At 36.3% G+C, this 26,733-nt stretch overlaps 1 protein-coding gene and 1 long non-coding RNA gene across 2 annotated transcripts in view; one reads left to right on the top strand and one right to left on the bottom strand.

The window, feature by feature from the left end:
- LAMA2 (laminin subunit alpha 2) overlaps positions 1–26,733 on the bottom strand; it is a 923,420-nt gene that overhangs the window by 491,042 nt on the left and 405,645 nt on the right. The window contains exons 5-7 of the mRNA XM_056818751.1: positions 23,448–23,627; positions 20,102–20,191; positions 18,438–18,555 (exon numbers count right to left, since the gene is read on the bottom strand). Of these exons, the coding sequence (XP_056674729.1) occupies positions 18,438–18,555; positions 20,102–20,191; positions 23,448–23,627 (388 nt within the window). The remainder of the gene's footprint in view (positions 1–18,437; positions 18,556–20,101; positions 20,192–23,447; positions 23,628–26,733) is intronic.
- Positions 25,025–26,733, top strand: part of LOC130457442 (uncharacterized) — a 29,588-nt gene continuing 27,879 nt past the window's right edge. Inside the window, exon 1 of the long non-coding RNA XR_008916670.1 lies at positions 25,025–25,116. This is a non-coding gene — a long non-coding RNA (uncharacterized LOC130457442). The remainder of the gene's footprint in view (positions 25,117–26,733) is intronic.

The raw sequence follows: 26,733 nt of genomic DNA, 5'->3' as shown, positions 1-26,733 counted from the left end.
CATCAGATCCTCATGATTGACCGGAGGGAGCATTGGTGGAATTGCTCCAGCTGTTTCATGTGCTTCCGGTACAGTGTCCATGTCTCACAACCATACAGGAGCGAGCTGAGGACCACTGCGTTGTACACTTTGAGCTTCGTCGCAGTGCTTAGACCGCTGTGTTGGAGGACTTTGCAGCACAGCCGCCTGAGTGCCTGGCTGGTCTTTTGGATGATCTCATGGTCTAGGGACCCGTCGTTGGCGATGGTGTTGCCCAGGTACTTGAAAGTGTTGACGTTAGAAAGCTGCGTGCTGTCGATTTTAATGCACAGCTGATTAGTTGGCCTCCCTGGTGCAGGTGGGAACAGCACCTCTGTTTTGCTAAGGCTGATAGTCAGGCCAAACAGTTTTGTTGCAGTGGAGAACCTGTCCACAATGGTTTGGAGATGATTTTCTTGGTGGGCCATGAGAGCACAGTCATCTGCGAAGAGAGCTTCCAGGATGAGTCTCTCTGTTGTCTTTGTTTTTGCAGTCAGGCGGCGAAGGTCGAATAGTGAGCCATCCAGTCAGTATTTGATGTAGACGCCCAGGTCTAGATCCATCACAGCATGTCATAGTACCTGGGTGAAAAATAGGTTGAATAGTACCAGAGGGAGGACACAGGCTTGTTTCACGCCATTGGAGATGTTGAAGCGATTGGAAGTCTCTTCACCAGATAGGACTTCCCCTGTCAGGTCGGCATGAAAGAGCTAGATCAGTTTGACGAATTTTGCTGGCTAACCGAGCTTGCTAAGGATCACCCACAATGTGTCCCTGTTCGCTGTGTTGAACGCCTTTGTCAGGTCTATGAAGACAATGTAGAGACTCAGGTTCTGCTCAAGGCATTTTTCCTGCATTTTACTCACTGTGAATACCATGTCGATGGTGCTGCGATCTGGTCGGAAGCCACATTGTGATTCAGGCAGGTTCTACTCTGAAACAGATGACAGGAGTCTGTTGAGTATAACATGGGCGAGGATCTTTCCAGCAGTGGAGAGTAGTGAGATGCCTCTGTAGTTGTCACAGGCTGCTCGTGCGCCTTTGTTCTTGTATAGGGCTATGATGGAGGCATCTCTGAGTTCTGGGGGCATGTCTTCCTCTTCCCATATGCTGGTCAGCATTATGTGGAATGCCTGGAGTGCCTTTCCATTTAAGGCCTTGTACACCTTGGTTGGGATCCCGTCTTTACCAGGTGCCTTGCCTGCACTCATTTGTTTAATGGCTTTTTGGACTTCCTCTATTGAAGGAGGGACGTCAAGTTGTTCAATGGTGCGGTTTTGGGGGATCTGGTCAAGGGCGCTTTGATTGACTGAAGAAGGTAGGTTGAGAAGCTGACTGAAGTGTTTTTTCCACCTGTTGATGATGCCTTTTTTATCTTTTATGAGAGGGTCACCATCAAAGGATAGCAAGGGAGTGGTGGTGGGTTTCAATGGCCCATAGACAGTCTTGAAGGCACTGAAAAATTGTTTGTAGTTTTTCATGTAAGCAAAGCTCTGGATTTCTTCTGCCTTTTTTTTCCCACCATCGGTCTTGCATCTTCCTGATCTCACACTGCGCTGTAGCTTGGAGAGACTTGAATTTGTCCTTCTTAGGATCAGAGTTTGGGTTATTTTGCCATTACATAAAGGCTTTGTTCTTTTTGTTCAACAGGTCTTCAATAGCAGTGTTGTTCTCATGGAACCAGTCCTGGTGGTTGCCTTGTTTGGGGCCTAGGACTGCCTTTGATGTTTCCTTCACTGTGTCTCTGAACTGGTTCCATTTCTCGATTGGGCTTCCAGTGAGTGGTCCCTTGACAAACAGCTTGTTGTCTGGACTGGAATGTTTGCAGATAAAATGGATCTCTAAGATGACTCACGTTGTAAAATGTGCGAACTGTCTGGGCACATTTTGGATGGTGAGACGCAATGCGCATTTGAAGAGTCGCTCTAACCAATCGGTGGTCTGTCCAGCATTCAGCTCCTCTCATGGCTCTGGTGATCTTTACATCCTGGATGTCTCACTGGTGTACAATGATGTAGTCAATGAGATGCCACTGTTTTGATCGTGGGTGCATCCATGTTGTTTCATATTTTTTCGCCATTCTGAACACAGTGTTCATGATGGTGAGTTCGAACTCTGAGCATTTGCTGAGTAGCAGTAGGCCGTTGTTGTTCATTTTGCCCATGCTGTGTTTGCCGAGCACTACTCTCCATCTTTCATGTTCCTGGCCAATGTGGGCGTTGAAGTCTCCCAGTAGTATCAACTTGTCATTTGTGGGCACTGAGTGCAAGATGGCGCTCAGGTCAGAGTAGAACTGCTCAATGGTCTCCTCTGTGCTGGTCAGTGTTGGGGCATATGCGCTGATGATTGTGGCATACCGGTCTTTGCTGAGAGGTAAACAGATCTTCATGAGCCTCTCGCTGATGCCCACAGGCAAGTCTGGCATCTGTTTGAGCAAGTTGGTCTTGATAGCCAGGCAAATGTCGTGGATTTTGTCTTCACTTATAGCTCTACCTTTCCAGAAGAAGGTGTATCCAGTGGTGGGCTCGCTGAGTGATCCCTCTTCTGGTAAACGTGTTTCGCTTAAGGCTGCAATGTTGATGTTATATCATGCCAGTTCTTTACCGATTAGAGCTGTTCTTCTCTCAGGTCTTGGAGTATTCTCTCTATCAAGTAATGTTCTGATGTTCCAGGCTCCTAGTAGGAGTTTCTTTGTGTTTTGTTTTCTTTGGTTTCGATCGCTTAAAGGGATGACCTGCCAGCCGCGGTGTGCTGACCGGGAGTTTGTAGGGCAGGCAATGTTTGGGACACCTTTTCTAGTCCCCTCCCTTCATTAGGGTGAGCAGTGGTGTCCTAGAGAGGGCTGCTCAGTCCCCCAGGATGCTGTCAAATGACCCTGATGCCCGGGTACAGGGCAGAGAGACCACAGGTCTGTGGGCCACCTATGTGTAAGATTGTGACTACAACTGCCAGTGGTCACCTCCACCTGTTGCGTCACCACTCCCCCATTGCCGCAGGTGTTGAAGAGGGTGGGAGGGGTTAGGATAGATGAGTGTGCACAAAGATACTTGTGTGCGTGAAAGAGATTTAAGTGGAAAAGTCGATGCACAGAGACAGTCCCACTCTCTCGGCGTTGGAAGCCTGGGTCCAGTGGCACGAAAAATTGTTATGTCTGGAGACTTCCTCAGCTGCATTGGATGGCCGTGTTGTCTTTTGTGCTCCAACACGCCCTAAGCACTCCACAGTGCTTTGCTGCATCGCCATCTCAGCCTTTGAACCTTCTTATTGTATATTACCTATTATACACACACACACACACACACACACACACACACACACACACACACACACACACACATATATATATATATAAAGAAAATCCCAAATGATAATCCAAAACAGCACATTCCTCATTGGCCACACATTCTAGTGTTTGACATATATATGTAAGAACAATTTTTTGTCATTCATGCTATAATTTTAGGCACTTGAGAATAAACATGCACACACATACACACAGTTCAATCCTGCCATCATTCTTTTATCTGTGCTGTTCTTTTACCTGATATACCCTTTCTTCTCTCTTCCTATCTATCTTATGTCTTCAAAAATCTGTTTAAATCTCACATCTACCATGGAGACTTCACTATTGCATCACACACTTATTTTAACCTTCTCTGGGTATCTTGCATTTTTTGTCATCAGTGCAATAGAGGTTAGCAAAAAAATTATGATAAATACAAAGAAGAAATCCAAGGACAACACTTATAATAAATCTGAGAAGAGAGCAATGGCTTACATTTGTTATATAAAGAAAGTCTCATGGAAAATAGGGGATCTGAGCTTTGTATTGAAGGGTAAAAAAGAACATAAATGGACAGATGTGGAGGGAATATTGTCTAGCCATTGAAGTTATTCTGTGTGAATGCATGAAGGTAAGAGAATAGGATGCTACATTGTAATAGCTACTAAATTTGACTAAAATGTAGACTAGTCAACCCAGATCTAAGCCTAAAGAGTTTCTATTTTATTCTATAGGAAATATTTAATCAGAGAACTTTTTTGGAGAAAAAAAGGTCATTCGTGTCCAGGTCTTGACCCATTTCATTTTCCTAGTGCAGATCATACCAGCTTGTACCTGACCAACACCAAGTTATACCTCTAATTATTATTCACATTTATACCTGAAATTCATCTCCTTACAGACTGGTAAAATTTCTGAATCATAATTACAATAATTTGCTGGCTAAGTGCCCCACTTCCACTAACCAAGCCTAAACTCATTTTGTGGGATCCAGGCAGTGTCATTTTTATTTTCCTCTGCATTGATCCTTACTCAGATCTTCACTTCCATGTTTCTACTTAGGTCCATGGATTTCCATATCAGTCTATGAATGACTTTCTAATCAGTATAACCCCCTCAAGTTTCTTTTAAGCATCCTGTTTTCTTTCATTGCTATATTTAATTAGTCTTCATATATGGTTTCACTATATTTGTGAAATATTTGATACAGATATATGTATATATGAACATATATATATATATACATATATATATATGTAAGTGAATATATAGATACAGATATATCAGATATTGACATTGCAGGTTATTTCTCTTTTTACCCATACTCTCTTTGTACTCACTTAGAAAACACTAAGGTCATAAATGTTTTCTTGAACCTATTCCCTCTTATTTTTCTCTGAAGAACTGATGGACCCTACCCAGTATTGTTGCTCTAAGGTTTGCCTTTAAAAAAAAACCAAAACAAAAGAAATCTCTGATTCCATGATGAAGTCCTTTTATCAATGGAGAATGGCATCACTTCTCCAATTTATAATTTTAGAGGTTCCTCAGATATTGAAAAGTGAAATGATTTATCTAGGATCACTTAGCCAGTATTTCTGATTCAGGACTTCAGCCTATTCCAGCTATCTACTGAAACCTATTGCTTCTGTTGTCCTTTAGAATATTTTAATATCACTTTTCTCTTATAAGATCAATGGAAGATGGGATAGTATAGAGGGTATTATTTTAATTTTACAAAGGAGAATGAAGTACACATAGTTAGTATGATGATACCAGTTTCAATACAAATCCAATTTAAATCTGTCTCATTGTGGCAGGTGTTCTCAAATGCTGTGCCAGGAGCTTGAAAAGCTTCAAGGACAGACAAGATGATGAACTGACTATCTGTCATCCAAGGAAAGATTGGCAAAGCTAAGTTTGTGGCAACTCATCACTAGAAGGCTGGCTACAAAGTAATGAATATTCTTAGCCATGACAACAGTGACTGACCATCTATTACATCAACAGAAGGGTTACATTCTACTTCAGTAGAGAGAGTATACACCCTGACAAAATCAGTGATCCTTGAAGTAATGAAATAAATGAAATTATAAGAGTTTTTCAAAGATGAAATCTGAGCACTTCATTTAAAAGAAGTGGAATGACACTTTTAAAAAAATACTTAGTCACATTATTTGGATTAGCACTGCATATTTCCATTTAGTTGAAATCTAATGGAATATATTTACCATATTTTATATGTAAATGTCATGATAAAATTTTATTTTATATCAAAATATTTTTAATATTTTTAATTTAAAATTTTAAAAGGATAACATTTCACATAATTATAACTTCAGATAATACATTTAAATGCATTGGGCTTAGTCATACAAATCAGGACTTAGCTAAGAGTCTCAGACTTCTTGAAGTGCCAAAACTCATAGAACACTAAAGAGCAAGACACATATGTTTTCTCTGATGAAGACATTTTTGGAGGAGAAAAATATATTTTGATAATGTTTTTTTTTTATTTTTCACAAATTAAATGTGAAAACAATTTTAATATTCATTTTAAAAAAATTGATTACTAGATTCTCTACCTGTTTTCCATCATTCTTCCCTGACTCCCTCCCACCTCCTCAACCTCCATGAGACAGAAAGCAAACTGAATCAGATTTTATATGTGCAATCATGTAAAACAGAAAAAAATACATTTTAATGTGCAGTGTTCTGATAGAAGAATTCTATGCAACTATACACTCTCTGGCATAAAATAAAGTTTATTGATTTTTATATCTACATAAATGAAAAGCAGTGTCAGAAAACTTGGGTTCAAATATGGCCACTTACTACCTATGTGACCTTGAACTGGTCACCTGAAGCTTCATATGACTCAGTTTTTTTGATCTGTAAAAAATGCAAGGGTTGGACCAGCAAATTTCACAGATCCATTTCATTTCTAAAAGCTATATATAGTTCAGTGACAAAGGTTCAGATTTTACCTCTGATACTTTAGTTTGTGAGCACAGATACACACTTTCTGAACCTTAGTTTCCTTTTCTGTAAAAGCATAGACTATCATTTGAAGTCCTAGGCTCAGTGCTATTGTGAGTCTCAAATGAGAATATGTATATAAGTACCATGTATACTTTAAAACACTATGTAGGGGGCAGCTGGGTAGCTCTGTGGATTGAGAACCAGACCCAGAGATGGGACATCCTGGGTTCAAATCTGACCTCAGACACTTCCCAGCTGTGTGGCCCTGGGCAAGTCACTTGACCCCCATTGCCTAGCCCTTACCATTCTTCTGCCTTGGAACCAATACACAGTGTTGATTCCAAGATGGAAGGTAAGGGTTTTCAATAACAACAACAACAAAAACTATGTAAACATGGACTTATGATAACTTATTAATTCTTATGTGGCTTGAATTTCACTGCATAACAATACAAATACAGAAGGATGTCATTTTATGTGACCAATAGGTTCCAAAACCTTTTGTGTAAGTTGAATATCACACATAATAGTGAGCTTGTTATTTAATAAGTATTTCTTATATGATCATACCTAAACATTTTAAGACTTTCCTTAATGCTTTTCAGAGCTACCAGCATCACTGCTCTTATGCTTTGGGGCCATTATTAATAGCTAAATGATATTAATGAAACAAAACATACTCTTCACATGTGGACTTGACTTGTTACTAGAAAGAACTCTGGACAAAGACTGATGCAGGAGTTAATGTTTGGCACAAAACAATGTAATGACTCATATTATTGCTTCTCAGAGTAAGAATGAACTTGATTGGGTGAAATGCTGTGAGAGTTTACACCACTTTGGGAAAATGACTAAGTTTAGAATATAATTATTTTGGAAATTTTTATGTATTTTTCTGCCCCTTTTTTGATTGCTGGTCGTGTAGAACTGAATTAGCATGTGCTGAGTTCACATAAAATGAGGTCCTACTATATTTATCAAATAGGAAACAATTTAGGAAGCTGGGCTGGAAGCATGGATAGCCAGCGCTTGTCATCATCCTATTTTATGTAGCCTTTTAAAAGTCAGTGGAAGGAAGATTTACTGTATATTTGTAGAGCCAATGTGCTGTTGATGAAACAATACTTTAAACATAGTTGAGAAATTAAACCCTTAGAAAAGAGACAATTTCTATCGTACTGTTTTTGAACTTCATACTAAGAAAGATATCAAATGAAGGATGTGATACCAAGAGTCACGCAAACAAATACAAAGAATTACATAAACATTTCTTGGGATATGTTTAGACAATCCTAAACCATAATGGCACTGGCAACATAAAAATCTGGCTTTCAAATTCAGAAACCACATTAAGCTTCAGCTTTTACTTAAAGGGCATAAATACTGGCATTAAAAAATATACTGCTGTCAAAATGTGTTAGGAGAAATATGCAATCTTTCCATCCCCAGTATAATGGAAAAATAAAGCATCTATATTCTTGTCTTCTACAGTGAAAGCTAGTGTTGTTAATGATATAACTTATTCCTGTGAATGGATATGGTTAAAGAAGCTGAAAAGTGAACAAACATTTTTTTTACAGTTTAGTCATGGGAAAACTGGTCATTTTTGAAGGGATAGTTGCATCTAATGATGAATTAGATCAAATAAAAAGCTCATGTCTATAATAGAAGTTGGTTTGTAGTCTTTGTGTCTCTTTCTATATCTAACAAAATAATAATGAAAACTAAATGTGACCTTAGAGTTCATCTAGTCCAGGTTCCTTATTTTCTCAAGGAGAAAACTGAAACTTGGAGAAGGAGGAAGAGAAGAATTTGTCCTTGGTTATACTATTGTAAAGGGAAGATGAGTCTGGTCAATGGGAAACATCCTTCAAAATATGCTAAATGTTCTACCTGACAGGATCAAAATTTATTTACACATGGAGGTTGGGGAAACTTACTTTCAGATAAGTATAATGGAAAGCTCTGACTTTTTGACTTCAGAAAATGTGAAGATATTCTAATTCTGGACTAATTGTATGCCTTTTTTTATTAGATGCTGAGCCACAACTTAGTGTGTATATAAAAAGGCTCCCAGAGGGTCATCTCACTTCTCTTTCCTACTTAGATCCACTCAAATGAAGAGAAAAAAGATTTTCATAAGCCTTTGAGTTGGGGGGAGAGAGAGTTAGTATCCACAATTTACTTTATCTGGATTGACATGAAGCCATAAGCAGATGGTGCTGTGTTTTTCATCTGATTGTATCTATTCTTAAATGCTTCAAATGAAGAAAAATAAAGGAGATATATTGGACTAGGCATAGCTTCAAAATGTTTGAAGAGGCACCAGAATCCTGGGAGCTAGAGTCTATTCCAGAGTTTGTGGATAGGCAAAACGGGCTTGCTAGAACAACTCAGAGTAGCAATAGGAACCCAATTCAACAGTGGATTGCCCCTATGGTCAATAAACTGGGTCCAACAAACAAGGAAGTGAATATATCCAACCACATTAGGAAGGCAACTCATTGGGAGAAGATAGTAACTGAGTTAAACTTGAGCTGATGAGGAATATAGGTGTTATAATGGCAAGTGTGCACATTGGTTTTGCGGAGAAATGTTTATACTTTTGTTCTTTCACTATCTCCTCAGTAAATATCTCTTTGAAAAACAAATTGTTATGAATTAGTTAAATTATATTCAAGTACTAATAATGAACAGTTGGTATTGGGGAGAACACAGTGGAATTAGGGCTTGAGTCAATAGCATTAGAGAAAGGCATCATAACCTACTATAGTTGGGAGATGGGATATGGGCACTCAGATATTATATGTGATCTACTATTATGACTTGAAATTATGCTATAGCTAAAGAATATCATCACCAAGTGAACCATGTTATAAAGAGCACCTTGACTCAAGCTCAATCATTGATTTACAGTATGAAAAGGTCTCAGAGGACATCTACCAAAATCTCCTCATTTTACAGATGGCAAAATCAAGAACATGGCAGGTTAAATTATTTAGCTTAAAGTCAGAAAATTTATATAAGGGTTCATAATCATTAATTTTTGAAAAGGACTTTTCATTTTACAAAAAATAACTTTAAATAAACAGTTCCTTACTGAATTTAAAATATTCAATATACCACCCTCAATGGATTTTAATGCATTTGCCCTTACAAAAAGCTACATTCTATTTTTTAGAAACATGGGTATTGTAGAAAATGAACTCCAACTGTGCTTAACATAAGGCTCGTGGATTAGGAACTAGCCATCACCATCATAAATAGTCTTGAGATTTGTTTAGCAGTGGTAATGGACTGAACAAGACTACTTAATCAATTGATCAATAGCCCTGTGTGGTCCTTTACCACTGTTAAAGAAAACAGGAGTATATTTTAATAATGGTTGTATATTCACAAACCAGATCGCTGTATAAGTATAAGCACAACCCTCCTTCTGCAATAGCTATGCTACTAAAAAGTTGGATTTGAAATGCTATTTTCAGTAAAATAAAAAAAATACCAGATGACATATACAGACTTTATATAAAATAGAATTGTATATCTGGTTGCTTAGTCTGAGATATAGAAAAGGAGTAACACACAATGGTAAGTTAATTAGAGTATAACAAAATATGAAACTTTGGGAAAAGCAATTTATGGCCAGTAGAATCAGGGAGTTTCATGGAAGAAATAGTAGTTTTATTAGGTGTTAAAAGATGGAGGCAAAGTGAGGGAAGTGGGGTATCCCAAGTAGACAGAAAAGCGCATGCAAAGATAGAGAGTCTTTTGAGTACATTTTGATTATATCTATACCCATTAAAAACAAGTTTTTCAGCTGTTTGAAGAACAGATGGATAATAAAGATGATAAATAGCTAATGTTTTATATAATGCTTTCAGGTTTTCAGAACACTGTCCTCATGTTATCCTATTTGATATTAACAAAAACATGTAAGGTAGGCTAGATAGGTGTTTATATTAAATCCATTTTGCAGGTGGAGAAACTGAAGCTGAAAGAGTTTAACTGTGTTAGCCAGTATCAAACAATGCAGTATCAAAGGCAGAATTAAAACTTGGCTGTTTCTAATTTAAAGTCCAGCACTCTATCCAGTATTCCATCTAATTAGTAAGGAAGAGAGTATACAGGCAGGAAACTCCGTTGAAAGGGCAAAGTCTGCCTGATATGTAAGTAAAAGAGCCTGTACTGTTAGGGTAGGGGTAGAGGAGAGGAAGGGATGAATAGGGAAGATGACCAATGGATGGAGAGATGTTGTAGAAATGAAATCAATAGGACATGATAATTGAATGGACAAGAGAGGCGAGGATAAGGGAAGAGTTGAAGATAACCCTGTATTTAGGAAACCAAGGGAATGAATGGTAGTACCACAGGGAGAAATAGTGAAAAGAAATAAATAGAAGAAGATAAAATGTTCCATTATAAATATGTTGAGGTATCAATGGGACATCAAGGTACAGATACCATCACCTGAAATTTTGAGTTTAAGAGAATCAGGCCTGGAATTGAAGAATGGATTAGAGCTGGGAAGGATTAAAGGGTCTCAGAAGTGGAGTTTTGTTTATTTGCTTTGTTGTTGTTGTTGTTGTTGTTGTTGTTTTAAACTGAGAAGAGCTAGATATCTGCAGGTAAAAAGAGAGTCAAGTAGAAAGGGACAGATTGAAGAAACATAAGAGCAAGGATTACTGCTGGAGCAAGGTCGCAGAAGAGGAAAGTCTGAATGTGACCAAGAACACAGTGAAGGGGGACAGCTGGGTGGCTCAGTGGATTGAGAGCCAGGCCCAGAGATGGGAGGTCCTGGGTTCAAATCTGGACTCTGACATTTCCTAGCTATGTGACCCTGGACAAATAACTTGTCCCCCATTGCCTAGCCATTACCACTCTTCTGCCTTAGAACCAATACAGAGAGTGAAGAGAATTTATATACATAGTAAAAAGGAAGAGAGAGCTTTATGAAATTTTAAGGAATGAAGGAGGTTAGCTGAAGGTGTACATATCCAATGTGTCTTCAATTGTCTCAGAGACAAGGGAGGATAAATCATCTGTGGTTAGGGACTGGGAGAGGCATATAGTTTAGAATAAAAGGTGAGGAGAACGAGGAAGAAGAAGGAAGAAGAAAGAAGAGAAAATTTCCCTGAGATCATCTTCAATGTATTCTCTATATCTTTTATGTACACAATTTTGTGGTATATGTGACCCTTTGTTGGGGAGGGGAGATTGCCTTTTGTCTCTTTGTATCCCTATTACTTAGAGCATTGGCTGGCACCTGGGAAATGCTTAATAAATGCTGACTGACTAATTTTTACCTCCTTTGTTTGTATCACAGGGTTTATTATTATTATTATTAACCATATGCACACATGCACACACACACAATTTTTAGTGTTTCTTGAAATGACAATAACCTCATATTGAAAAATTGAAGATAGACTATAGTCTATACCTATTCCTTGTTGGGGAAAATATGTGTTGATATGTTTCAATACACACAAACATATCCTATCACTACATTCTATTCCATTAGGCTTGGTCTTGGGTTAAGCTTTCATTTATTTATTAGTCTTAGGAAGACAATTTTCTCACCAAGAGGCAAAATCCTCAATTGGTTTACATGAAACCTGAGAAAACAAAAATAACTTCAATGAACAATAATTATAAGTTTTCCTTCTACTCTTTGCCTCAAACTCAACTTCATCTCTGGGGTTTTGAATTTAAATTCAAATACAAGGAACAGGTGGATTTTAAAAATATTAAATGTTTATATTTAAAAAGTTATTTTCTTAACTTTTAAAACTTAAAAACAGAATTTGCTATGAATTTATTAATTTTAAGAAATAAATATCCATTTAGAGTCTATTTAGTCTTTCTAATATTCTAGAAAATTGATTTTTATATATGTAGAGATAAATCTTAAACTTTTTTTTTAAAGCACTTGATTGTAAAAACTATCGCAAAGTCCATTGGTATGGGCATTCTGTCCTTACTGGTGAAGATGAAAGCTCTAGCCTGCATGAAGGGTGTGACAGAGTTGGTAAGGACTTCAGTTCTCAATCATCCACCTTTGAAGACTCATCATTTGAATGTTCTTGGTTTCCAGCTTCAAAAGAGAAGATAGAAGAGGCCAAGCCTACTTTCAGTTGCTGAAGGAAAAGACTTTGGACGAAATAAAAAGAGGAAGTAGCCGCTACTGTCTAGCATGTCCTCATCTACTACTTGCACTTCTAGAGTCTTTTGAGAAGTTTCTCTTAGGTGAGATCCAGAACCTTCTCTCTCACTTGAGCTGAGCTATCTTGCTATGTGTTTTCATGGTGGCATTTGTATTAAGTGGATATAAGGGATCAAACTTTGGATATAGAGTTTGGGGGGGGAGGGGTTGCCCTTTCTCCAGAGATGGAATCTCTAGATGAAGAATATTTAAGGGAACAGTTATAAAATATATCTCAATCCTGGTACTACCTCTGGCCTCAACCTCCTGCTTCCTCTCCTCTCAGAAATGAAAACCTCTCCCAAAGAAGATTAGGGAGAAGAGAGTCCAGAGATATCTAATCTGTATCTCTTTATGTCTCCTACAAGTAAAGGCTCATTGCAACATATGAAGCACTACTCACTTCTTTTTTACTACATGATATATTCAAATTTGAGCTCTATGTTTGACTTTTAGTCTGGTGGTAATGAACTGCTAAAGGATCAATGGAGCATAAATCATGCAATAAGATAGAAGCATAATACCACACAATTGGAAGAGACTTTAGAGATCTAATCCCTTCATGCCATAGAAGGGGAAATGAAGCTCTAAGAGAATAAGACTTGTTGAAGGTCACAACTGGATAGTGTATTGTTACTCCTGAGTAGCACCAAGGGTGGGGTTCAACAAGCATAGACTGATCGGAATCCATGATGCTTGACAGAACCCAAACTGGAGGAAGTAGAAGCGAGTGCAGTTGAGGAATGTCTGTCGAATCAGAAACACTGTACAAACCAACCCTGGAACTCAAATGGCTAGAGTGAGTTTGAAATAGACTGAATCAAAACTAGTAGAAACATCCAAAAGGAGGCTAATTAGATTCTGATTGAAATTAAGGATGCAAAAATATTAGAAATGAAGAATCACAGGTTGGTAGACTTAGAACTAGTAGAAATATAAAGATCATCACCAAAATATAAGGAAATAAACCAGGGTAGGAGAGGCAGGATGAGAATCTAGGTCCTCTCATGACAAATCTAGTGTGCTTTTTCATTATGGATTTAGTATCGTGCAAGCAAATGCCAAGGTAGAGTTAAAATAATTTTCCACATTCTGTCTTGTCTCTGGATATATTTATATTTTTATGCCTGGCTTATATAGTTGGAGCTGCCTACTAGTTTCTTTGAAATCCTTATCTAAAGAATTTAAACTTAGCTTTCACACCCTATAGCAATAATCAAGTATAACAAGTGTTAAACAGTAAGGGCAAACTTGGGATCTTGCAACCTGGTGTCTAGAGTCCCAGGACAAGGCATTCTTTGAGCTTTTCCACATTGTCTCGACTCCTGAATGGCTAAACCTACTTCGAGTGAAATCATCAATAAGAAAGTCACAGGATGGCCAGACATGGATGGACTGTACTTTGCATCCTCAGAGGGAACTCCTTCCAATCAATGAGATCATAGCTATAGTTGAATACTAAGTTATTTAAAGATAAGTCTGGGCTACTTATTGTAGCACACACAATATGAATCCTGCTATTTCTTTTTCAGTAGTTGAATCACCATATGTATATGAAAGTACTAAAGTTGCTTTCCTTAAAAAAAAAAAAGCAAATCTATAATTAAGGTCTTTCCTTTATTCAGATTGACATTTCTCCTATTTCTCTGAACTTAATAGAAATAGACATATATTTATCAGGCAATAAATATTTAGTGTCCACTAACCACAGACACTATCAGACACAGTAAATATTAATACCAAGTATTTTTTTACTACGTATATAGTAAAAATATGTTCATTTTACCGATGGGGAAACTGAGCAAGAGAAACTAAATGACTTGTCTAAATCACTCAGCTATAATGTGATGTAATCTGAGAACTCAGATCTGCCTCTGGGAAGATCTTTTGTAACAAAACAGAAAGAAAATAAACTCCATTAAATTTTCTCTACGTGAACACTGTAGAGTAATAGAAAGAGGAAGGCAGTGGGACAGAAGGTTTCCTTTCTGCTATATATGCCTTTGCCAAAAATTCCCTAGATAACACAGCCCGGAAAAAATGTCATTCTTCAGTATTTTTTTCATCTTTTTCTTCTTCTTCCATAAATGCTAAGTAAAATGATTACTGCTTAGCACACCTGTTTTCTGGTTCATAAGACACACAGCTGCAACTAAATTTGGAGGAAAAAAAGGCATAATTCCCTGAGTTCAGGACAGGAAAGTTCCAATATAAACTCTATTCCTGATGTGGGAAGAAGACAAAAGAAGCCTGTTGTGGACTGGGGTATGGATGTCAATGAAGAAACTATTTTAGCAGTCAGTCATGCACAGGTGTTAAAGATAAGCAAATGGTGATATTAAAGACATTCAGGAAAAACTTCCAAGTGTTCTCCATTCTCTCCCTTGCCCAACCCACAGTTCCTCATTATTTGAGGGGCTTCAATTATGCTCAAGCTGCTTTTGGCTCAATCATCTTGCTTGAGACTTCACTCGCATTACTAGCCTGAAGAAATCTCTATCCTAAAGTTTTCTCTCTTAATTGATGACTCTCTTGCTGGGGCCAAGATGACCTGAGAGGTCCAGTCATGCAGACATCATTCCTAGCTTCACTCATTTACTGGACTTTGCATTTCCTCATCTTCTGCCTTATGCAGATATTCTTCCCATTCCTCCATGCCTGCCATCCAGCTGCCTTTTATATTTACACTCTGTCTCTTTTCTGTCTCTATCTCTGTCTCTTTCTGCCCCCCCCCAACCTCTGGCTCTGCATCTCTATCTTGTCAACTATGTATCATTCATATCCCTATTATTTTTAATATTTAGTGATGGCTTTTCCTATTAAAATTTGAGATAACAGGAGTGGGATTTAATAGTGCTTTAAAGTTTACAAAGTGCCTTATAAATATCATTCCATTTTATTCTAACAACAATTCTGGATGATATGCTTAATAATTAGCCCCATTTTATAGATGAGGGGATTGAGATTGAAAAAAGTTATGTGACTTTCCCAGGGTCACAAAAGTGGTAGATGTCTGAGGCTGGATTTGAAATTGAGGTCTTTCTTACCAACTCTACTGCATTACTTAGCTGCCTGAACAAGCTGATAAGTCTTAACATGGAGCTCCCCTGCCTACCTCCCCACACTCCAACCACCAGAGATACACGTTAACTTACTCCCCACTCCCCACTCCCAACACTCTAGGTAAAATATTGACTTAAATTCATACTAGAACTCTGAAGTAAAAATAACTGATGCCTGATCCTTCCTTCAAAAGAAGGTTTGACAGAGGGAACTACTGTGGATATTTGAATGAGAATGTAATAAATTCAGAAAGGGATGCCTGGATTTGGAAGCAAAAACAAACTTTCTATCCAATATTATTTGAATCTGTGTTCCTGAATGGTCTGAATTTCAGAAGATGTCAAAACTAAAGATCTCTATAGAAGCTAGCAACCAATAAGGTTGGTTTATATCTCATGATTTGGAGGTGGCAGGAAATAGGATTAAGTGAAAGAAAAAAATTAAATAAGACAAAATATAAAATGATAATGTAGAATGAAAAAGAAATTTATGGGATTCAAACTCAAAGAAATACTTCATTTTTCAGCAGTTTTCAGTCATGCCCAATGCTTCATGATCCCATTTGGGGTTTCCTGGGCAAAGGTACTAGAGTGATTTACTATTTCATTTCATTCACAGATGAGGAAATTGAGGCAAACGGGGTAAAGTGATTTTCCCAGGGTCACTATGTGCCTGAAACAAGATCTGAACTCAGAAAACAAGTCTTCCTTACCCCAGGTCTAGCACTCTAGGCAATGAGCCACATATTTCCTAAGGAAAAAAATACTTGTCTCAATAATATTTTATTTCTTAAATAATAATTTCACTTTGAAATCTTAATTGATGCATGGATTTATCAGACTTGAAACTGATATTAATGTAGATTATATTTACAACATCTCATACTGCACTTTTTTTGTTTGTTTCTTTTAACAAGGTTACTCAAATTGCTTTGCCTGCTTATTTTAATTTTCTAGGAGGTATTAATAAATGTATTAATTGCCCTGAATTCTGAGTACTTTACTAGTTTTTCTCCTCATTAATGCCTGAAGCACAAATAGTCATCACTAACAATATGCTGCAATCTACTTCTGCCACCACATGTATATCTCTCTACGTTTTGGTTCATTATCTTTTTGATTCTTACGAGATCCTGATATTTGGTGCTTAACAGCAATGTTCCAGTGTCACTATCAGATTCACTTCTGCAATATAAAACACTACACAATTTCCCAAATACAGTTCAGCTCAATTTCTTCCTCTAACTCAATTGTGAACCCAGGTTATCTTTATCTGCAGTGTAATATCATACATATACATAAACACATGCACACCCATACCTTGCTTCATTTTGCAAAAAAAAAAATCTGTAGAATATGCATATTTTAAATTTACTTTGCTTCTGTTGTAATGATTGAACAATTTCACATTGCTGTGTGTATTACTAGGAAGTATAGAAAGCCAATATTAATTTGTATCCCTTTTTTGTGGGCCCCCCAAAAGCTGTTTGATTTTAAAACTGTTTGATTTTAGGGCTGAAGCTCAAGTTCTCTCCCGGAGGCTATGTTGGTTCCTCTCTTCTTTTGTCTAGATGTAAAAACTGGTGGGGTAGAGATCTGTTTCTTGTTTGTCTATAAATAGGGACTTTCTTGGGTGATGAAGTAATTAATCAGTGAGGTAGACACTGTGTTGGTAGTCATGGCAATATATCAGAGTGACTTGGTGTTAAGTAGACCCATCACTACTTGAGAGGAAATTTCTTGAATTATAATGAAAAAAAAAAAAAGGAAATGATCCTTTGTGGCTGTTGTCCAATGATAAATGAGTTGGGAAGTTATAGAGAAGCACTGGATGATTATATCATGAAGGATAGGAAGTAGGGCTTTTCCCCCTTCTCTTCAAGCATGGTGGCTTGGTTGCTCTTCCTCAGATCTCTCTCAGCTGTGCCTTTTCTACAAATGATAGAATGTGAACTCTTTGAGGGCAAGAATTTATTCATTTTTATTTTTGTCTCCTCAGTGTTTGGCAAAGAGCAAGAAATTCATAAATGCTTATTGATTGAATGAGATTGAAACAAATCATCTTTGAAAAGATTCATGTGAAATCATTGTTTTCTTGCCCTCCATGAATGCATTTTCATTGTTTATTAGCCATTTAATTTCTTAGAAACATTCAAACCATTTGCTGACATTTGTGTATCACAGTCATCTTTTACATCAATTGTCACAAGTTAGCTGCTAGTGTTAAGAAAGAATATCCTCCCAGGATTGTTGTGAGGATCAAATGATGGAGTATATGTAAAAAGCTCTACAAATCTTAAAAAAAACCTATAGAAATACTATTACCTGTAATTGTCACAAATTTAACTATTCAATATTTGATACAAAACAGTTTGTAGAATAATTACAAAATTTCTAGTCATCAAACATTTGAGTTTATTGGGGCCTGAAGCATTAACTGGTGCAATAGACAATATAAAGTCATGCTGCTTAGACCTAAGGGAAAATTTGATTCTCTGTGATCTGTCATGGTAGAAGGTGTTAAGCATCAAGGAAAAAAAATACTAGCTTCAGAGCATAGATAGCGTACTGAAATGACCTTGAAAAAATAAGCTTTGTGAACCTATTTAAAAAAACAACCAAACAACCTAAGAAATGGGTTTAAAAGATTTGAGAGTAATTAAGTAAAATAAAATCATTTTAACTTCATATAAAACTAATAAAATAGAAATAATTACATAGAATCCACTCCTACATGCAAAAAGTATATGCACAATATGCATTATATAGATAAGTTTCTTTTAGTTCAATTTTTTTTCTAAGAGAAAATAATTACATATATCTTTCCTTCTTCAGAACATGATTTCTTTGAGCTGTTAGCTGAAATCCACAAAAGTTTTGAATTACATACCTTCACATTCAGTCTTGGTAAGAAAAGTCCCTGCTTTCCAAGGTTTTTGGTGAAATCCTGGACAGCATTGATCACAGCTATCACCACAAGTATTGTGTTCACATTCACAACGAGATTTCTAATCAAGGAGAAAGGGCAGAAAGGATCTGTTATTTACTATTTCTTGGCATAAAATCAAACTTTGGAAACTAAGGGAGATAAAGAGAGAACTCAACCTAAACCTAATTTGATTGTTCTTTTATCTCATTTTCAAGATGAGATTTAGATATCTACACAGATGGTTTGTCTGTTCTGAGTTCTGGGCATCTTATGTTCTAGTAGTTAAAGAAAAAAAAAACAAATCCAACGTTTTCTAAACTAAATATCATATATATATATATATATGTATATATATATATATATATTTTTTTTTTTTTTTTACAAGTGGGTCACAAATTCAGTGAGCTCAAGAAGTTATCCATTTAGGGGAAGCTAAGTATTTCAGTAGATTGAGAACCAGTACTGGAAACAGGAAATCTGGGTTCAAATTTGACCTCAAACACTTCTTAGTTGTTTGATCCTGGAAAAGCTACTTAAACTCAATTGCTTAACCCTTACCACTTGCCTCTCTTGGATCCAATAATTAGTATCAATTCTAAGACAGAAGGTAAGGATTTAAAAAAATGGTAATCCATCTCTCTGAAGGATCTCAGAACTGTAGATTAATCGCAGAATGAAATTCCAGTTAACTATTGACCCTGTCAGATTCCTACAGCCCAGTTTTGGGAAATGGTCACTAGCTAATGACACAATTGGAAGAGAATAGTACTATTGTGGAAGAAATACCATTGCAAATAGATGTAGAATGTCATTACAGAAAGTGGTTGTCTCTTTGGGTATCCCTTAGGGTATGTCATTTAGATTCATTGATTAGTGAAAGGGCCTGAAATCCACTATCCATGCTATAGTTTCATAATTAAAGCAATTTTTCATATTTTTGTTCCTACTGATACTAAAATATTCAATTCTCTAATCTCTAGGTAGTAGTTGTTTCTCACAATAGAAACCTGAGTGACTTTGTAGGACATGAATGTGAAGGGAAAAGAACATCATATTCACTTTCTTTTTTGGAATATTAAGTTCAAATTCAAATGGAAACTGTACCTCAAGTTACGCATATATATTTCAACATGGTTCTAGGTAACTTCCCTTGGTTATTCATCATCTCTGCCATCCTCACTACCTGGCACTCCTAGAATCCCATTCCATGGCTGTTATTTATTTGCTAGATAACCATCAAGTGACCAAATTTTTCCATTTGTTTGCTTAAGAACAATCTTGATTAATATTGTAAAAGAAGTGGACAGGCTGATTGATAGGAGGGATTCTCTGAAGTTAAATCATGTAGCATACTGTCATAGCTAGAGAGTTTTCAAAACAAATGGACTAGTTTGAAGCCTTTTGGAGGAAAAAAAATAATCTGTTTGCTGATACTGTGGTGGCAGACTTCAAAGTCCATCATCCTGACTGCCAGCATTATTTCACCCTGGCACTGCTTTCAGTTACACCATCTAAGTGGGGACCTGACATCAATTCACAGACTATGCTGTCAGTAAAGCATTCTCATGCAACATTTTACAGTTTTAGGACTGCATTTTCCCCAGTGGTCCTATAAATATACGTACATTTGTTGATGGATCAAGTGGACAAGCCCTGGCATGACCATAGCAGATGCACATCCCTCCAACAGAAATATCCTTCACTGAATAGTAATACTGCATAAAGAAAAACAAGAAATCTAATTACAAGGGAATGTAAGCTAGAAGAAACAAAAGTAAACACTTTTCTTGAAAAAATTTCCTCCCCCCCAATTTGAAAGAGATGAATTCCCCAGTGTCAGAAAATAATTCTTTGATGTTGAATACAGCCTAAAGAAAGTTTATATATACTTCACATAAAATGAACACTATAAAGTTAAGAAGTGAAGCTACATGGCTGTAGGTGCAGCTGGCAGTGGTTATTATTTAAAGACTATGGTCTAAATGTAAGCTCCCTATTCTATTGATCAAAAAAGTAATCTGGAAGAAGTACCTAGGCAGAAAGGCATCCGTACTCAATTAAAGAAGTCAGATTACTTGCCAGTTGTAACTCTTTGGACTCAGAAGCTGGAGATATATAATGAAGAAACCTGTAGTAAATGCTGACAAAATATTTATGGGATTACAAAAAAAAAAAGACTTTTAAGTTCCTTGAAGAAAGAAATTTTGCCATTTTAGTTGTTAGATACAAAATGCCTTGCATTTTCCTTACATATAATATTCCTCATAAATGTTAAGTTGAAATACTTCTTGACTTCATTTTTATTTAATATTTTATGGTGAATTTATTTTTTAAAAGTTTTAGTGATGTATTTTGCTTTTATAATAACAGGTATTTATAGATCACTTCTACTTGGTAAGAGGTCTCCTGTAACAAAGTAAACCAAGTAAAGTAAAAATTATAGTACTCATTAGATAATTATATAAACTTAATAGTACTTTCATCTGAAAATACATACATTTCCCATCTTTAGCTCCCCAGCTCTTTATTTAAAAAATTAATCTTCTCATCTTTTCACTCTTAAGCCAAAGAAAAAGTTCTTATTTTATTTATTTTAAAATATCAATTGTTCTGATTCTCTTGATTTAAAAAAACACAACTCTTTTATGAAGGCCTTAGTGGGTCTAAGGCATAAGCCAGCTATTTCTTGCCCTTTCCATTTGTAGGAAACTTGCCAAGTGAACTACCACCAACAGTGAATTCTTTCTCTAATAATACTGAAAGGAAACTGGCTATGAACATAAGTTTTATTCTGAATAGCATGGACAGTGACCAAGATTTATTTCTCTCAGTAAGCTAGAGGGAAAAAATTAAAAGGAAGATTTTTGTTTCTTTTCTTATTTTAATTATTGGTGCCATTATGCTCTTATCTGAAGTTAACTACAGGCTGTTTTCATGATTAACTTATAGTCTTCCAGAAAGCCAATTTATGAGCAAGAAAATTATTTTTGGCAATCAAAAATGTAATCAAGTAAATGATACACTTAGCCCAAGCATGTTATCTTTTACATACTAGACAAAGAATAACTTATGAATTGAAATGAATCATATCTTACATGTCCCTTTTCAAAGCACTTTCAGAAATACTCTGTCATTGGGCATACACAGAACTTGGACTAGTGGGCTATGTCAAAAGGTTTTCATACCTATAAATGTCAATGACCTGCCAAAGCTTCAACATGAAGTAGTTGGGATCAGCATAGTATATATAGTTTGGAAAGTCTATGCCTCAATATTTGTGATAGACTATAAAAAGGCAAAAAAATTTACATAAACAGAGATCTCTACACAATGCTTCATCATAGAGGTATAAAGAGGAACTGAAACTCAGCATGTCTTTATTGGGCATTTACCTTTAAGTGTGTGTGTGTGTGTGTGTGTGTGTGTGTGTGTGAATCACTGGAATCTAGGAGACATCGAATAAAATATACTTTAAAGTGTTGGTATTTTCTTTTCTGTTTCGAATGCTGTTATAAAAAAGAGATATGCATGGTCCCGCTGAGGATAAGGAGGAAGAGCTGCAATTGATTTTCATTGATTTTTTTTCTCTGACAGATATGCTGTCAGAAAATATTTAGTTTTATTTTAATATTATTCAGTCTTCCTCAGTGTTTGCTTTTAAAAAATCCCCAAATTAGAATGAGAAATGATTTTTCTCAAACAAACAATCCATAGCATCATCATGAAGTAATGATTCTTTTCTACTTGAAAGGACATTGTAAAACAAATACACTACCATGCTAAAAAGTCATGTGAATTCAGTTAGGACTCTAAGTCGGACTACTTTAACAGTTGGAAATACGTTCAATAATCGATAGAGAGCATAAACTAGATTTATTTCAAAGTACTTGGGAAAGTAAAAGGTGCATTACTTACATAAATTTGACTTTGAACTCCAGCTTTGCTGCCAGGTACTTTGTGATCTTGGACAATCTACTTAATCTCTCTATTCCTCAGTTGCCTCATTTAATTCAATTCAGTATTAAATTTCTACTATGTATAAAACACTATATTTGGCTCTGCCACAATGAAGACATAATTAGGAAAACATCTTAAAAATGAGGAATTCCAACTAGATGGTCACTTTGATACTGTCCAAGTGACTTTTCAGTTCAATGAGGGAAGGAAAAAAGATAATGAGGAAACAAGGGAAGTGAACAACAGGATACTTGTGACTCTTAATCATTCTACCTTCTGGTATGATGATTTGGAAATTTGTCCAGACTGCTCTGTCGAGCTAGTGTGACCTCAACTGCATCATTACATGTTGACTTTTTTTGTCCCAGGAATTTTATGGGCTTTTTCCCTGCTGGAAAGCTAAAGGAGTAAATAATTACCCTAACATTGGTTTTTGCACCCATAATCCCTAGAGTCTCTCCTATATAATACATTTAGCAGCCTCTATTCCCTATTGAAATACATGTAACTCTGTTAGCAGTGCAGATGTGATCAATAGTACATTGTGTCTTTTTCTTTTCAGCTGAAACTTCACATCTGAAAACTGCAATTGAACTTCTTGGTAATAAAATGTCTGCTGTGTCGATATTGTGTAAGGAAGGTTAAATGAACCAGTGAACAACGTGGGGGTGGCAGGAGGGATGAAACAATAACAACTGACAGCCACAGCCTGCTGCTCATGTTTCCTAATCCCCAAAATGTTCACTCCTGGAAGGTGGCACATTGGTTGGCTCCTTGGCCTTCAAAAGTGATTGGGAAGCTAATGTTAAAATTTGTCTTATATTTCCTGGGGGGGAAGAAGCAAAACAGTATATGCAGGGAATGAGTTATGTCCATATGGCTGACACCCAGAAATATCTCCTTCTACACATCTGGTAAAAAGGAGAGCATAAAGAGGCAAGAAAGGAAAGAAAATCATTCATCACCCCCCAAGCTGATAAGCAAGAGACAGATGACATTTACACCATAACTTACTCTTCTTGTAACAATGGGGTCGATTTCCCTTGGGTCTTTGTGGGCAAACATCATCAAATCTGCATTCAAGGTACGGATTCTCTGAAATCTAAGGCGAATATAGCGGGCTGAGGTGAATTCGAGAAGTTCTGGGGAAGGGTCATCAGCACTGGGTCTTCCATTGATCAGAGATATGTGGATCTAAAACGTATAGAAAATATAAGGTTAAATAGACAGTTTGTGTGTATATATAATGTGATACCAACATGACAACTTAGGTATATAGAAATATCTATACAGAGGGGGCAACTATAATTGAGAGTCAGATCTAGAAAGGGGAGATCATAGGTTCAAATCTGACCTCAGACATGTCCTAGCTATGTAACTCTAGGCAAGAAACTTAACTCTTATTACTTAGTCCCTACTGTTCCTCTGCATTGGAAATACCATGCAGTTTTAATTCCAAGATGGAAGATAAGGGCTTAAAAAAAAAAGAAATATCTATACATTAGATATCTTAAAAGTCAGTGCAGTTTTAAGCTATTAAAACTATTTAAATTTTTAAAGCTTAAAGGAACACTAAAACTTTTGGGACATCTTATAAGAGGTATAGAGATGAACAAATCTTTCCCTAGACAGACAGACAGACAGACAGACAGATAGATAGATAGATAGATAGATAGTCAGATAGATAGAAATCTCTCTACATAAGAGACCATTAATCCAACCTCTTCATTTTATATGTGGATATACATAAATGTATTGTATATCCATATGTATCCATTCTATCCATTAAAACATAAGATATCTACCTCTACATACCTGTAAAAATAGAGGTAGATATCTGTACTTACATCTACCTACAAAGACAAGCAATTAAAAATTTCTTAAATGAACCAATACTATAATGTTTTGTGAAATGAAAGAAAAAGTAAAAACATTCCTTGACCTCAAGGAGCTTACATTCTAATAAATATAACATAATATAATAAAATTAAGACTTTCTCTTAATGTAGAATACATATATGTACATATATATATAAAATGAGGTTGTACATACACACATTTATGAATAATGGTAAGTGGTTCACAAGTCTGATTAGAAAACTTTTTAAACCTATAATATTGTTGACATATTAAAGGTTTATAATAAAAGTCACCCCTCCAAAAGATGACACATTAAATATCAATAGTTAAAATAGGAAAAAAAACAAAAATGAACAAGAACTAAGTTTCTGAATTATATTGGTATTTTTGATTAAAATAGAGATGCTCATTTTTTCCAACCTGGTGTAAACATTACTTTATGTTTCATTTTTTTCTATGACTCCAACAAAAAAAAAGTAGTGAACTTGTACTCAGAACATCAACTTTAGACATTGCCTTCTCTCTAGAGAAGTAATTTTTAAGGCATGGTTTGTGGACTTTGGGGGATAGGGGTAGATACCTGAACGTTTCAGGGGTGCCTTAGGTTCAAAGGTATTTTCATAAAAATTGTGGAAAGGAAACAAGACTGACAGTTTGTGTGGGGGAAGGGCCAACTGGGAGTGGCAGTTAGGTCTTGTGATTAGTACTTCCTTCCTGCCTGGTGGGACTGGCTTCCGGGTGTCCTAGGAGAGAGGAGCTTGTTCAGCCCAGTTTGGAGTGGCATGCTTCTCTTGGTTCAGCCCAAAGACACAGGCTTCTAAAGGTTAGAATTGTTCTTGTTTGCTTTCTGTGTACTGCTAAGATTCTGAATTAGAACATTGAGAGTAGACGGGAGTGGGACAAACTCTCCGCCAGCCTCTGGGGCCTGGCCTCAGGTCTGAAACTGAGAAAAACTCCAATCCCAACTAGTTATTAAACTTTATATTATTTAAATTCACAGTCAGATAAGTGGACTATCTTTTCTGGTCATAGAGGGAGCTGAACTTCAGTTTCAGTCATTTAAAGACAAACAAACCTCATTGGACCTCTGCTGTTTCCTCTCAGCTGGGGGCATCTCCCTCCCCTGCTTTACCAAGCAGTGTTTCCTCTCTCCCCTCTCTCTCCTCCATACCCTGCTACAAACCTTCTTTTATCTCCTGTTTTCCAATCTTCCTATTTCCTTTCCCAATAAATATTACAAATATAAAACATTATTTGCCTGTTAAATTATTGTTCATTTTTCTAAGTGTATATCTGTGTGAGACAGTATTTTTCTTAAACTTCTTCTAAACCAACATATCACAATAAGTTAAATGTGGAAGCAGATATGAAAATTGAGCTGCCTTCAACTAAGTCAGCCATTAAAGAGATTAGTAAAAATATGTAAAAAAGTACTCTTCTACATTTTTGTTTTGAAAAAAGTTATTTTTATGAAACATGTAATAGTGATATATATATAATAGATTTCTTAATTTAATGAATTAATCCATATTTTAAATTATTAGTTTTTTAATATGGTAAATATTGATAACTATAACACTTGTAACAAAGCTCTTTGTGGTCATCAATAATTTTTTAAACCTTTATTTGTCTTAGAATCAATTGTATTGGTTCTAAGTAAAGGAGTGGTAAGGGCTAGGCAATCGTGGTTAAGTAACGTGCACAGGGTGACGACACAGGGGAGGAAATGTCTAAGACCAGATTTAAACCTAGGATCTCCTATCTCCAGTTTTGGCTCTCTGTCCACTAAATCACCTACCTGCTCCCTCTTCAATAATTTTTAAGAGTGTAAAGTAGTCCTAAAAACAAAAAAAAATTTGGATAAGTGCTGCTCTAGAACACTGCACCCTATCAATTTGAGGAACCTTTTAATATGTTTGGAACCTTCACACAGTTCTCTGAGTGTATGAACTCCAAAGAATGCATTCTCTTATCCCGTTGCTTCACTAAAATCTTTCCTTTTCTGGGTTTGTAATTGAGGTAGGATGGAAAAGAACAAAGTCTATATTCCTGAAATTATCAGAAAAGGGAGATATGGAGCAGGGTGAGATTATAAAATGATAATGAATGTTAGTATTTGTGGTTGAAAAGACACGAGTCAGTTAGTAAATTTAGTAAGTACTAAAATTACTGTAGAGGAGACAGATTTCCCTAAAGGACCACCGGTGCAACAACAAAGATTTAGAAAGAATAAAATAAACTTCAAAGGAGAAGAGGTGTTGGTTGGGTAATACTGACAAAGGATGATCTATAAATGGAAATGGAGGGCAAGGAGTCCTCCTTTTTTTCTGGGCTAATAGAAGGATGTCAGTTTTGGATAAACTTCTACCAACTTGTTTGTCTACTATTTCATTTTATTACCTTTATTCTCCTTTCCCCAAACCCATTCTTCCAATCTAGC

Source organism: Monodelphis domestica, chromosome 2 (genome assembly GCF_027887165.1).
Source record: "Monodelphis domestica isolate mMonDom1 chromosome 2, mMonDom1.pri, whole genome shotgun sequence".
Classification (NCBI taxonomy): domain Eukaryota; kingdom Metazoa; phylum Chordata; class Mammalia; order Didelphimorphia; family Didelphidae; genus Monodelphis; species Monodelphis domestica.
This window is presented reverse-complemented; position numbering and strand designations above follow the sequence as displayed.